Raw genomic sequence first — 14,130 nt, 5'->3', positions numbered from 1 at the left:
CACTAAGGTACCCTTTAGCTCTAACAACACCATGATAACGTGATTCCCCCTTGAGTAATTTCTGAAAATCCCTCACAGCACTTTGGGGCCGTGGCATGTTTTAATCAAAAAAGCCAAGGGCATATGCACTTGTTTAGACTCATAGTGAACTGGGAGCTTCTTATCATAACCAAGTGACTACTTGGAGAGGCAGTGGAGGAGGCGAGTCTTTTATTAAGTAACAGGAGGGAGAATGTAAAAAGGCCAACAATCCGATGGAGTCAACGGAACGGCAGGACTCGCGTTCCCAATTTCTAACGGTTGTGCCTGGCAATGTGCCTGGCTCTGATGTCTGCAAAGATGACTTAAATTCTTGATGATTTTTTCATGATGTGGAGGTTCATAAGCATGATTCCATTGATTCTTTCCTTAAAAATATCATTATTGAGACAGAATGCACATCCCGTAAAATTTACCAACTTCAGTTGGACAATCCAAAGGTTTTCAGCATATTCACAGTTGTGCAACCATCACCACAATCTATTTTAGATCATCTTCCATCACCTCCGAAAGAAACCTGGTACCCATTAGCAGTCACTCACCGTCTTTCCTCCTCAGCATCCCCCATTCCACTAATCTACTTTCTGTCTTTATAGATTTGCCTGTTTTGGACATTTTATGTAAATGGAATCAGATGATATCTCACCTTTTGTGTCTGACTTCACTTACCATGTTTTCAAGGTTCATCCAAGTTATAGCCTGTATCAGCACTTCGTTCTTTTTAAGGGTCAAATAATATCCCATTGTATGGATTAATTCCATTTTGTTTCTCTCTCCATCAGTTGATGGATATTGGGGTTGTCTCCACTTTTGGCTATTATGAATAATGGTGCTATGAATATTCATGTATGTGTTTGCACAGACATTTCAACTTTTAGGGGGTCTATACATAGAAATGAAGTTATTAGATCATGTGGTAACTCTTATGTTTAATGTTTTCTTAAGTGTCTGCACCATTTTATATTCTCACCAGCAACGTATAAGGGCTCCATTCTCTCCGCCTCCTCCCCAGCACTCCTCTTGTCCATGTTTGATTACAGCCATCCTGGTGCGTGTGAAGTGCTATCACACTGTACTTTTGTTTTGCATTTCTCTGGAGACTAATGATGCAGAGCATCTTTTCCTGTGCTTAATGGCCATTTGTGTGTCTTGCTTGGAGACGTGTCTGTGTAGAACCATGAATGATTCTTTGAGGTATAACAACAACCTTCTCAAACAGCCCTCCCCTGAAAGCAAGACAGGACTCCACTGTGCAGAGAGTTAGGCCCCATCAGCAGGAAGCAGCTTTTCATAAAAGCCCTTGAGTGAGATGGGAGGAGGCCTGGATTCAGAGTCAGGATTCCAGGAGCTCCTTGAGTGTGTTGACATCTTCACAGTTTTCTTTAAGGAGAACACACGTCTTTGTGTGAACCAAGCCTTGCTTATCAAGTGTCACTTGTTTGACATCATAGGAATTTGACAGGATATTCTCAGGTTTTGTTTTGCCTTCCAGAAAGTCAGAGCATACTTGAAATAGTCATGTCTGCTCATAGGGCACAGGAAAGACCAAACTAACCTCTGTAAGTCTGCGATGTGCCTAGCTATTTGCATACTTTGTCTCTAAATTCCCACAGCCACCATCATTAGATTGTTATTACAAGCCTCATTTTAATGAGACTGAAACTCAGATAAACTGTTATTTTTTAAGGCCACCAAATCATTCAGGGGTGGGAACTGAACCAGATCTTTCTGGCTATAAACCTAAGCCTTTCCCTTTGACTTTGCAATGGTTTCCTTTGCTTCGCTCACTGCCAGCATACAGAAGGCACTCTGCATATTTGTAAACAGACTGCCTCACTGTCTTTCCAGAAAGCCTGGACCATATACACTCCCACCAGCATTATATGAATATGCACTCAAACAAATGCCCTTTCCCTGTGGCATTTTGAAAGTTCCAGCTGGTTCCACTGTTTGGCTACTTTCTTTGCTTGAAACTGTTTAACTTTTGGCTGTATTGAAAATTAATTTAACTGTGGCTCTTAAAATTTCTTTGAGCACTAACAGGGAAGACCAAGTCCTTGTTTGTAGAGGACAATGTGCAGCTTGGATATATTTAATCTAACTTTCGGTTTTAGTACACATATTTTGTGCCTGTATTTTTACTCTGGCTACTATGTTTATCTAATCATGGTGAGTTTAAATCTCCTTCACAGTTTTGTTGTGATCACGCTGAGTCAGGTGAAATTTAAATTTTGATTATTTTGATTATATAAATATGAAATGATAGAAAATGTGAATAAATGAGTAAAACAAAGCAAGCTAATGGATACCGGTGGTGAGACAGTCTGCATTGCCTATTCTCATATTTACTGGGTCAAGGGCTCTGTTTCTGGCTGTATGAAGGACTGGGTAATTTGATAATCCTGGTATAAAATAAAAATAGAAGTGATGCGCCAAATATTTAAAATGCCTTTTGGAATTGGTGGAGAGCAGCTGGGCAACATCCGTAAGGACACAGGCTCTCTAGGCAATCTGGGATTGCAGGTTTCAGAAGGAACAAATTGCCATTATTCCAAGATGACATGATTGTATAGAAAATCGCACGCATTTTGTCCCCATTAGACTGTGAGTTCCTTAAGAACAAGTTTATATGAATCACTTCCAAGACTTATTGGAGAATACTAGGTGATCACTACCTATTATTGAATGAGTGAATGAATGTTTACTTTGCCTCCAGGTGATCATGAGGGGACCAGATGGCATAACAGGAAGAATTGTAGAGATAAACCCCATTTTCAGAAAATGATTTTAAAAGTCTTGGCATAAAATAGCTACACTAGGTGGCAGTTTTTAAAAATAGCTTCCCCTGCACACTTAAGAACAGTTAGACAGAATTTACAGCCCGAGAGGCTGGGGAAATTAAAACAGAGGTGTAATAGTCCCCTGGCAACTAAAGAACAATCAGGAAAAAAATCTGAGATTATACTGAGGAAGTGAAGATTGATGTCCACTTAGATCTGGAATAACTGACTTTTCCTTTGTGGTGGAAGATCGAAGATGAACTGATGCTGGCACCAGGATTTGCAGCCCCGCCGAATCTGGATTATTCAGGCTACCACCAGTACATAGAAGAGATGCTTCCTCCAGAAAGCCCAGCACTGTACGGCCTCCACCCCAATGCTGAAATAGAATTCCTGACGGTGACGTCCAATGCTCTCTTCAGAACTTTGCTGGAGATGCAGCCCAGGAATGCACTCAGCAGTGAGGAGCTGGGGCAATCCATAGAAGACAAGGTAGAGGGTCTTTCTTTTCTACTGAAGTATATTGCATCTACAGTGGCATGCCCTAATCTTGAGTGCACAACTCAGTGAATTTTACCACATATAACCACCATCCACATCAAAATACAGAACATTTCCAGCATCCCTGAAGGGTACTCATGCCCCTTACTGATCAAGACTCTCTCCACCCCAGGCCAAAGATAACTACTCTCTGTACTTCTGCCATTGTAGATTAGCTTTCCCTATATTTGAACTTCAAATACATGCAGTCGTACAGTATGTCCTAATTTATGTTTGACTCCTTTTGCTCCACGTTACATTTGTGGGATTCATTCATGTGATTGCATGGACCACTGGTTCATTTTTGTGTAGTTAGTTTATTATATGAAGATAAAATTCTTTTTGTATTCTTTCTGTGGGGGATGGATGTTGGGGTTGTTCCTAGCTTTTCACTGTTATGAATATCCCAGCCATGAATATTCTTGTCTTCTGTCAGCAAAGGTAACTCCCAAAGGCATCTGCTCATAGTACTCATTCTTCTACACCCCGAAGTGGAATTGCGAGGTCAGAGTTCAGTGTTCGGCTCTAGTAGATGCTCCCCAACAGTCTGTCCAAAGTGGCTGTACCTCCCCCAGCAGTGTGAGTCCCACTTGCTCTTGCTCCTTACATCTTCTTAGGGGCAATGATACTTCATTGTGGTTTTAACTCTGTATTCCTCAGTTAAAGAAGAATATTGAGCACTTTTTCATATGCTCATGGCCATGTGGATATACTTTCATGTGAAGTACCTGTTCCAGTTGCTCGCCCAATTTCTAATTGACTTGTCAGTCTTTTTCTTACTGATTTGGAAGAACTCTTTATTCTAGATGTGTGTCCTTTGCTAGATAGATGTATTGCAGGTATCTTCTCCAGATATGTGGCTTGCCTTTCACTCTGTTTTTGGCTGTAATTTTGTTAGAGTATCTCTTTCCACATTTTCTTGAGATATTGGCATTATTCTTCTTTTGAAGGTATTTATTGCTATAGAATGATGGGGATGAGAAGGGGGCATCAAGTACTTTTTTTTTCTTTTAGATTAAAATCTTGTTTCTCATTAATTTAAAATGCATTATTAGCAAGCATCTTTGGGAGTTGTATGCTTATATTCTTGGACTTAAAAAAAAAGGATTATACAGTCACTATGACCAAGAATGAAATAAAGAGCTAAATCTTTGTTAATGATTTAAGGTTAAGAATGTCTTGGATGACATTTTGGAGAAACTTCCCGAAGAGTTCAACATGGCAGAGGTAATGCAAAAAAATCCAAATCGAGGCCCCTATGTTCTTGTTTGCTTCCAAGAATGTGAGAGGATGAATATTCTCCTGCGGGAAATCCGTGTGTCACTTCAACAATTAGACCTTGGACTGAAGGTAAGTTTAGGGGTGGGACAGGAGCAGCCTTCCCCACACTGAAAGAGGTTCACCACTGTGGCCTTCTTCTCCACGCAAGGGGGAGCTGACGTTATCTCCCGACCTGGAAGCGCAGCAGTCTGCGCTGAGTTGTGATGCAGTACCAGACGCTTGGAGCAAACTGGCTTATCCATCTACTTACGGCCTGGCCCAGTGGTAAGCCGCCCCTGCCTGCTCCTGCTGGCCTTTGTGTGCTTTGGTTGCTGGTTTAGTGTTCTAAATTGTGCCTCATAAAAGCTATGAAAACTGTGCTTTGTGATCGTATTCAGGCAGAACTGTGCAAACTATCACCAGTTTCCCTTAAGTTTCCTTGGTGTGTTGCTTCAAAGACAAAACTCAATTTAAAGTCAGGGTCAGAAAAAGATTCGAATTCTCCTTCCCACTTACTAGCTCTCTGAACCTGGACAAAATACCTGAACTCTCTGTTTCAGTTTATCATCTGAAAAATGTAGATAATGAAATTCCCTCATTGAGCTGCTATGATTTAAATGGCTGTGGAAGGCACCTTGAGTTAACCCTCGCGCCATCTTATACCCTTATTTTCAAAGCCAGTGATAACTAATGCTATTTCATGGTAAATTTTTAAAATGGTATACTGTAGATCAGACTGCCTTCAACGTGTGGTATGATTACAGAGATGTGCCGCAAAGCCGGGGACGGAAGTTCACAGCTCCCCGAGGGCTGGTGTTGCCTCCAACCACAATCGGCCTTGGTAGTCAATACAGAAAGTTTCCCAAGGTTCTCTTTATTCTTGGCTTTTCTGTATGGAGATTCTTTATCCTCACTTTCCTGACATTTTCTTCCATGTACCAGAATGCAACTCTGATCCTTAAACTAGAAGGTCCCATTAGAATTCCAAATGACTGTACGCTGGAGCTGTCTCCCGGGCACCCAGGTGTTTGCCGTGTGGGACGTGCAAACACCACAAACGGCGGCAAGTCACTGCAGCAGGGAAGTGAGCAAAGCCTCTCGCTAGGTTTCGGTTAATGCTATGAATATCTAAAATCAGATTTTGTATTTCCAATAAAAAATAAAGGGTTTATATTTACTGTTAAGTTTTATAATAATGGTAACTTTAAATTTATTCCACCATCTTATTTTTACTTCCTAATTTCTATATCTTTCCTAGCTTCTTTTCCAACCTTTTCTGCCTTCTGTCGGTTTAGTAGTTTTCTTTATCCCATGTTTATCCGTGTACAGTTCCTACTGTTTTAGTGGGGACTCTTTACATTGTAGCAAGAATACTTTGGATTTTTCGAACCCCAAGTAAATAAGGTTAGCACTTTTGCCTTTAGACATTTGACCTCCATTTGGTCTGGAATTGTAGTTCAACTTTTTTTTTTTTTCACTTTCATATTTTTTTTCATTAAAGGTTATTACAAGATATTGAACATAGTTCCCTGTACTATACAGCAGAAACTTTTAAAGTCTATTTTTATATATAGTGGCTAACATTTGTAAATCTCAAACTCCCGTATTTATCCCTTCCCACCCTCTTTCCCCAGTAACCATAAGATTGTTTACTATGTCTGCAAGTCTGTTTCTGTTATCATATGGTATTTTTCTTTCTGGCTTCACTTAGAATGACGATCTTTAGGTCCACCCATGTTGCAGCAAATGGCATTATTTTATTCTTTTTTATGGCTGAGTAGTATCCCATTGTATAAATATACCACAGCTTCTTTATCCAGTCATCTACTGATGGACATTTAGGTTGCTTCCATGTCTTGGCTACTGTATACAGTGCTGCTATGAACATTGGGGTGCATGTATCTTTTCAAATTAGAGTCCTCTCCAGATATATACTGAGAAGTGGGATTTGCTGGATCATATGGTAAGTCTATTTTTAGTTTTTTGAGGAATCTCCATACTGTTTTCCATAATGGCTGCACCAAACTACATTCTCACCAGCTATTTTAAAACACCAGGTATTTTTGTTTTGCAACTGAGACAGATTTCAGGTTTCTCTCAAGTCAATCCACGTATTAATACTTTTGTGTAAGTGATTTATAGATAAGTATTTTGTGTACGTGACAAATGTAAGTAAAACCATTTAAGCTTTTGTCATAAGTCTATCATTTTGAGGCAAAAAGACCTTTCAGGAGTTGTTTTGGCTGTAGAAAGGTTCTCTTTGGAATCTTTTTAGGATGCTTTGTTAAGCTCATTTGCAAAGATGGCCTATGGTGAACTTGACATATGTTTGAGAAGATGTAGTTATAAAACTGTAGTAATATGGAATATAGATCATTCAGAAAAAGTGTTAGAAAGTATATAGCATTATGATATATTTCACTTGTCTCCGGTAGAAAGTTGTCACAGTTCAGTTACTGTGCACTTTCAAAAAAAATTTTTTTTCCCACCACAAAGAGCAAATTTAGAGACCACGTCATCAGTCACAGGCAAGGTAAGAACTGCCACAGTGGATTACAGCCATCAAAGGTATGCTTCCTGAGAGATTGTGTTTTCAAAACTTACCTATTTCAGTTATATCGTTCTTTTCATCCTCATCTTTTACTCTTTTGGCATAGAATCCTGTTTATTTTTATTTCTAAAATAAAAGAGCCCCTTTGTAGTTGGTATAAATTACGTATGTAGTGGTCACGTAGCCAGCACTGCAGAATACAAAGAGGAACAGGAACTGGGTTTTTCTCTGAGCTGCTGCATCAGGTTTGACCCCAGGCATATTTCCTCTGGAACCTTCAGCTGCAGAAGGCGGAAGTTCCATTTGCTGTGGCTGAAGGAACTACGACCAGCAGCAGCAGCGTGACTGCTCAGGCATCGCACCCTGGGCTCCCTTGTCCCGAGTCCCCTTTGCATTTCGCTAGAGGGTAAGATACACAGCAGGCCTTTCTGTGCACGTGGCGGGGAGTAGACAGGGTTGTGTCTGGATTCTCTTTACGTTCCTCGCTCTCAATGAGCAGTTTCCCTGCAGGCCGACTTCTAGATACAATGAGATGATTTTCCTGCAGAACACCGGTGTTCTAACTCGCTTGTCCTCGGGCGTCCATCATGACTGATGAGGCTGTTCATAAATATGCCTGTCACCCCTTCATAACTAACTCCTCCTCCCCGGGACGTGTGTAGGATCTTTCTCCTTACCCGATACCACAGAATTTTCCTTGCTAAATGTAGTTAGGTGTGGGCTTCTACTTCTGCGAGTACAGCCTACCTGGCGCTGTGGGCTGTTGTAATGGGCGCCTGCTGTTGCTTCCACTCTGAAAACTCTTAGCCCTTCTTTCTCCAGGTACTGCCTTTGCCATTGTTATATTCGTCTGCCTGCACGCTCATACTCTCGGATTTTCAACCTGCATGTGTCTATTCTGGTTAATTTAGTCAGTTCTGAGTCATCTTCATTACATCTTCAGTTGTCTCCTCTTCCTCCCCTGAATGTTAAAATGTCACTGTCCAAAATCTATTTTTAGCTCCAGGTTGCTTATTTTGATGGGTGACCTACTCTCATAATTTTGCTTTTGCCTATTGTTTTTTTTTTTTCCTCAGGAGTTTAAACCTGTGTGTTAAGACTTTATTTCAGATTCTTCTTACTATTTGAGGGTTCTTTACCTGTCGATTGACGAGATTTACTGGAGGTTTATCACACCATGTAGTCGCTTGTCTTTGTACTCACATGACTGTTGGAATGGTTATTTACAAATTGTAGCCCATTCGCTGCTGGAGGGCTTTGTAGGCCTTGTTCTGTTCTCTGATAAATGCTGCTGTGGTGGTGTCTGAGGCGGACACAACTTTTTTCTTCATGTTATTTCCTGGATGTCCAGAGCATTCTTTGTCTTCACAGTCTATATTAAGATATATTGTACTATTGATTAATGTGTCACTTTTTCTTGAAACACATCCCTGACTACACAGATTCAAATGTGTAACTTAGGAAAACTCAAATTTTCTAGCCTTGTGTTAGCAGGACGTGTTCCGTTTCATTTCAGCGGTCATCTTATTTTCTGTCCAACTCTTGAACTCTTTACTTCCACTTTGTTTGCTTTTCTTACTATTCCACCTTATGCTGCTTAACTTTTTGCTTTCATTTCTGTTAACTGTTTTCTATTTGAGACCTTCCAGCTTAATTCCCTTACTTTTTCCTACCTGTTCACTCTAAACCATAATCTTGTTTATACAACGACTCACTTTTTAGAAAAACTTGTTGCAAACTGGCTGCAGTGTTTGTCCTCTTGTGACAACCTTATGAGATAAGTCTTTTCTATTGTTGCTTTTGCTATTCTTTGCCTTTCTTCTTCTGTGTGATCTATCTTTAAGTATGCTTTCCCTAATCCAGCTATTTGAAAGAACATGGCTCTGGGCCTTGCCCCATATTAAATTCTAAGCTGGCAGGAATTTTCCTTGCAGTGACTAAGGTTTGAATGTGAACGTTTGGAGCCTTTCCTCCTTCCCAGCCCAATCTCAGGCAGACGTTTCCTGCAAGTGGTGGTTTGTCAGGCTGACTCCTCATTCAGCCCTGTTTGCTCTGCAACTCCGAACCAAACTGGGTCCCTGCAGGGTCAGTGCGAGCCCCTGTGGGCCCCACCCTGGCTCTGACACTGGGCTAGCCTCCCTATGCTCAGTCTTAAACCCCTGCGCCATCCCCCGCTGCTTTTAGCAGCCCTTAAACCTACATTTCAAGGTTTCACGTATCTTCTGATTTTATGAAAGTTCATTTTGCCTTAGCCTCTGTGAGCTGGCGTCCTTCTAGGTAAATTTTAGATGCTTCCTACCCTGCATGAATGTTGTGCCAACAAGGTTAGAGAACCTGCGTAAAAGCAAGCAGTCTCTCAGACCACGGGCATACAATGGCTAGGTCTCTGCTTCCCCTAAGAACCTTTCCTTTCCCGCTGTCAGGTCATTAGTGCACGTGGAGGCTGCTGTCACATGTCCTACTGCCTCTGCCTTTCCCGGTAACTCTGGTCTGATGACAGTCATCTCAGCCTCCCCTCCCCTCCCCTCCCCACCTCCAGACACACACGGGTGCCCCTTCCTGTGTGTTCCCGCACATAGCTCTGTGTGGGCACCTGTCAGCTCGGCTCACATACAGATCATCTGTGTAGAGTTACTGCCTATCGCTGGGAGGAGCTAAATAAAACGTTTGCATAAATGGAGGCGAATTTTCCACATCTCCCAGTGTTTCCTGTCCCCAGTGGTAATAGCTGTAGGATACAAAATCTCAACAGGAAGTAATCTAGCCCTTTAAAGAGACTGTGTTCTGCAAATCATCAGGTAACGATTTTTACTGGTTATCGGTTGTAGACCTCTCTACCATGCCTTCCTTGGAATCTAATCTTACTGGAAAACTTTACTAAAAGCAAGTTTGTTTTTTCCTACCTTCTGTTCACCAGGCTTAATGACCTCCTCTTGCGATGCCGAGAACTCGATACCTGGACACAAGATCTTGCCCTTCCAGCTGTGGTATGGCTTTCCGGCTTCTTCAATCCTCAGTCCTTCTTAACTGGTAAGGGCTGGGGCCGGCAGCCCCTGACGCTGACAGAACCATGCCCCTAGCAGACGTGAGCCTAGCTCTACCTTTGTGGGACACCCCCTTAACCCCCCCTGCGCCCAGCTGACCAGTCCTTGTGCAGTAGCCACAACAGAAAAGGGGCAGGAGTGATGGTGCAACTCCAGGGAAAATAAATGCCAGCCACATGCAAATACCCAAGAACCAGAAACACCCTACTGGACCAGAGCTCACCTCAGGGAGATGCTCCCCGTACTGGTGGCTCCTGGGAACCTTACCTGTGACTTCATCCTACTCAATTCCCGTCCCTCCTCTTCCCAAAGCAATCATGCAGACCATGGCTCGGAAAAACGAGTGGCCACTGGATAAAATTTGCTTGACTGTTGATGTTACCAAAAAAACTGAAGGAGGACTACGGGCACCCTCCCAGGGAAGGTGCATACCTCCACGGGCTCTTCATGGAAGGTAAGACACCCCCAGGAGCGCACGTAGGGTTATATTACGTTTAGGACTTCACTCACACCAGTGGTCATTTACCTCTGCCAGTTTCCTACTGCCAGACAATGTAGGTGCGAGGCTAGGATGTGTGTCCAACGTGAGCCAAATTTCCAGGCGTTTAGGGTGATGGCTATCATTAAAGACCAACACCAAATTTTGCTTTTTAATCAATGGAAGATATTTTCATCATCTTTTAAAACTGTCAGTAACGTCACTCCTGTAGTAAAAGACTTCTCTAAGCCTTTAAGATGCCAATGCATATTGTCAATAGCTAGTGGGGCAGGGTGGGTAGGGTATGCAATAGTCTCCAAATTTGTTCAGCCATGCAGTTCTCTTGTAGAACCTTTGCTCTTATCTCTTACCCTAAAGGGCACCTTGAGAAATGCTGTCAAGTCTCTGCCAAGATGCTCCTTTTCCCTTTGAGGTGCGTGCCCCAAGTTCAGATGTTTAAAGGCAGGCTAGGTGATGTAAGAGAGTGACCTGAACTTGGCTTAAGAAAGGGTGCATACAGTGGGGAGGGAATGCGGCGACTTGGAGATGACTTACACGGTCCATAAGCATTCCGATTCATTTCTTTTTTTCAAAGGGAGCGCAAACCAGTTTGATTCATTGTGTCTGTCCGGATTCATAAAGAATCTGCTTTCATGAAATTTTACACCTTCTGAATTCAAATTATTTTGTTTACTGTTCATAGGAAAATTTAGGCGTTAGCACGGGAGCCACAGGGTGCGCAGGGCGGGGCGGCAGGTCTCTTAACCTCCCTCACGTCTCGGGTGTGGGCCAGGTCGGTAAGGAAGCCACTGACAAGCAGTCATGTGACAAAACCAGAAGAACTTTATTGCCTACAACAGCGAGAGGCTCGGCACCACCATGCTACAGTTGCCACCCTTGTGTTTCTGCTGTAGGTGCCCGATGGGACCCCCAGTCAGGAACCATTGCTGACGCCCGCCTCAAGGAGATAAGGTCAGCGATGCCAGTCATCTTTGCAAAAGCCATACCCGTGGACAGACAGGAAACCAAACACACCTACGAGTGTCCTGTGTACAAAACCAAAACGAGGGGCCCTGACTACGTCTGGACCTTCAGGTTGAAGAGCAAAGAGAAGACAGCCCGATGGATGCTCGCAGGTGTGGCTCTGCTGCTAGAGTCATAAAACCCTGGTGCCGGGATGCCCATTCCTCCAGCCTCCACCGGAACACAGTGAGGATCTGTCATTGTCACCGCTGCTACGCATGGTCATTTATTCTACCAAGAGGCATATGATATATTCTGGCTTAGGTAACTTTTAAGTAAGTTAAATACGTGTTAATTTTTTTTAAACACCATCCTTGAAAAGTAGAGGAGGGGGGACAAAAAGCAAATGTAGAAAAAAATACAGGAAAACTACAGAATCTGTTCACTTTCAACTTTCCCCAGTACCTCCCCCATCCTGCAACACAAAAAAAGTATAGTATTTCTCACATTTTTATCAAAGTTCCATTGAACATACATTCAACCTGAAAAACATGGTCGGAAGTCTCCCGGTCCGTATGTTTTAGTTCTTGCAGATATTAAACAAAATCTTTTTAAATTAAAAATTAACCCTTATATTCTTTTAATATAGAAGCAACTGACCTCAGGCAGCAGGTGAATCCTCAATGAAGAGGCAGCTGCTCCTGCCGGCCAGCAGCCCTCCAAGGCCTCCAGTGTCTGTCATGTGACAGTTCACTTTTGTTCAGGTTTTAATAGAAATAAAACTACTTCTGTGATCAATTGCACTTTGTAATTTAGGGGAACATTCTTCAATGTAAATTTCCAAGGACCCAGAGCAGGTTAAACTATGTGGTTTGAACCATGGTTGCTGGTGGTAAGGTGAACTAAAGGGGCTAGACACCCTGCAAACACTGGGCCCGAGTTACTGTTTGGGCGGTGAAAGCTCAAGGCCATGCTGATAGTTAAACTGTGTCGAAGGCAAGAGCCGCTTGCACAGTGTTCTCCCTGGAACTTACCTGCAATTTTAACTCCGTGTTAAACTGCTTTTTAATCATCTGCAGATGCTTAACAATAACAATTCAGTATACAAACAGGCCTGCATCTACATGGGAAGAGATTCCTCTGCTGTCTTCCTGAGAAATCTTTTTAAGTGTATAAACAAATCTTTAAAAAAACAGAATTTACATCTACGAAGAATTTCGGTATAAAAACAACAGTAAGAAATCTTAGGCACAAACGGTACGGCATGTCTTGTTGGAGTACTCCACGGTGAGTTGGCTGATTTTTCTCTCTCAATTGTCTTTTATCAGCTGCTTCTGTAAACTGAGAAAAAAAATGGGAAGTGTTAGTGTGACAAGCAGTTTAGTGGGATGGAAGTAAAACCCCGGCAGCATCCATGGCTAAGGAGGCTCAGCAACCCCCTAGGGCACCAAACCAGGTTCTCCTGACGCAGTCAGTCCCCACTCCTCATGCTTCCACAGTAGCAGAGGCTGCTGGAGACCAGCGCCAAGGGGGCTTGCCTCACTCCCCTGTCCCGAAACTGCTGTCTCCTTGTCCCCAGGGCACATCGCCCAAACTGCCCCTCTCTGCCTAGCAAGGAGAGGCTGCCTTTGCAGCTTTCCCTCAACCTGCCTTGTATATTTTAGTACTGTTTGACAAAATGAGGGGAAAATTCTAGCAAAGGAGGGAATTCCCTAACAGGGAAAGTACCAGTTCTGAGCCTTTCCAGTACAAACAGATGTAGAATGGCTGGCAGAGGCAGTTTAAAAGAATCAGCCTGAAAGAAGGCAACTCCTTACCTGCCCCAAGGACCTCCCCTGCTAGACCCAAGGATGACGACCTCCGTTTTTGATGGGTGAGACATACCTCTCCAGATATTCCTTCACGTTATTATAACCGTAAAACTTGGCCAGATGAATGAGGATCCCTGTGGCACAGCGGCCATCACGCTTCCGACAGTAACTACAGTTGCAGATCCCTCGGCAGGGAGGACACATCCAATCCTAGGAGAGGAGGGGCAGCAGAAATGCCCTGTCACCAAGAGGCTTCAGGAGGACAAGGTTCTGGTCAAGCCTGGCTCACTTGGCCTCCCCTCCTATCTTTAATCAGGTGGGATTCGTTAGCTAATCCTTCAAACTATAACATGTATCTCTCTCCTCTTGCATGTTTCAAAAAGGCCCAGAAAAGTTGATCACCCAGTATCATCCATGCAGAAACAGTAAAACATACTGCTTTTAAATAGGAGCAGGACCCCTTACAACTTCACGGGTCACCTACCCACGAAGTTGACCCTGCTTTTAAGAGTATAGGGTTTCTCAAATCATTTAACCTAAGTAGTTTACGTTCATCTGCTAACTGGGGACAGGAGATTTACTCCTAGGGACTGCTGCGGAAGAGAGCTCACAGGGCAATGGTTAAGAGAACAGACTCCAGCGCCAGACAGCCCAGGTTCAAGGG

At 43.0% G+C, this 14,130-nt stretch overlaps 2 protein-coding genes across 6 annotated transcripts in view; one reads left to right on the top strand and one right to left on the bottom strand.

Moving 5' to 3' along the window:
- DNAH11 (dynein axonemal heavy chain 11) overlaps nt 1–12,453 on the top strand; it is a 281,146-nt gene extending 268,693 nt beyond the window's left edge. Inside the window, 7 exon segments of the mRNA XM_032483875.1 lie at nt 3,069–3,311; nt 4,527–4,709; nt 4,789–4,904; nt 10,088–10,200; nt 10,527–10,606; nt 10,608–10,668; nt 11,607–12,453. Coding sequence (XP_032339766.1) covers nt 3,069–3,311; nt 4,527–4,709; nt 4,789–4,904; nt 10,088–10,200; nt 10,527–10,606; nt 10,608–10,668; nt 11,607–11,854 — 1,044 coding nt within the window. The 3' untranslated portion in view covers nt 11,855–12,453.
- CDCA7L (cell division cycle associated 7 like) overlaps nt 11,513–14,130 on the bottom strand; it is a 38,284-nt gene continuing 35,666 nt past the window's right edge. For all 5 annotated transcript variants that reach the window (XM_032483872.1, XM_032483871.1, XM_032483870.1 and 2 more), the window contains exons 9-10: nt 13,540–13,676; nt 11,513–12,996 (exon numbers count right to left, since the gene is read on the bottom strand). In XM_032483872.1, coding sequence (XP_032339763.1) covers nt 12,966–12,996; nt 13,540–13,676 — 168 coding nt within the window. In that variant the 3' untranslated portion in view covers nt 11,513–12,965. The remainder of the gene's footprint in view (nt 12,997–13,539; nt 13,677–14,130) is intronic.

Source organism: Camelus ferus, chromosome 7 (assembly GCF_009834535.1).
Source record: "Camelus ferus isolate YT-003-E chromosome 7, BCGSAC_Cfer_1.0, whole genome shotgun sequence".
In the NCBI taxonomy this organism is placed as follows: Eukaryota; Metazoa; Chordata; class Mammalia; order Artiodactyla; family Camelidae; genus Camelus; species Camelus ferus.
Note: the sequence above shows the minus strand (reverse complement) of the source record. Positions and strands in the feature narration are given on the sequence as shown.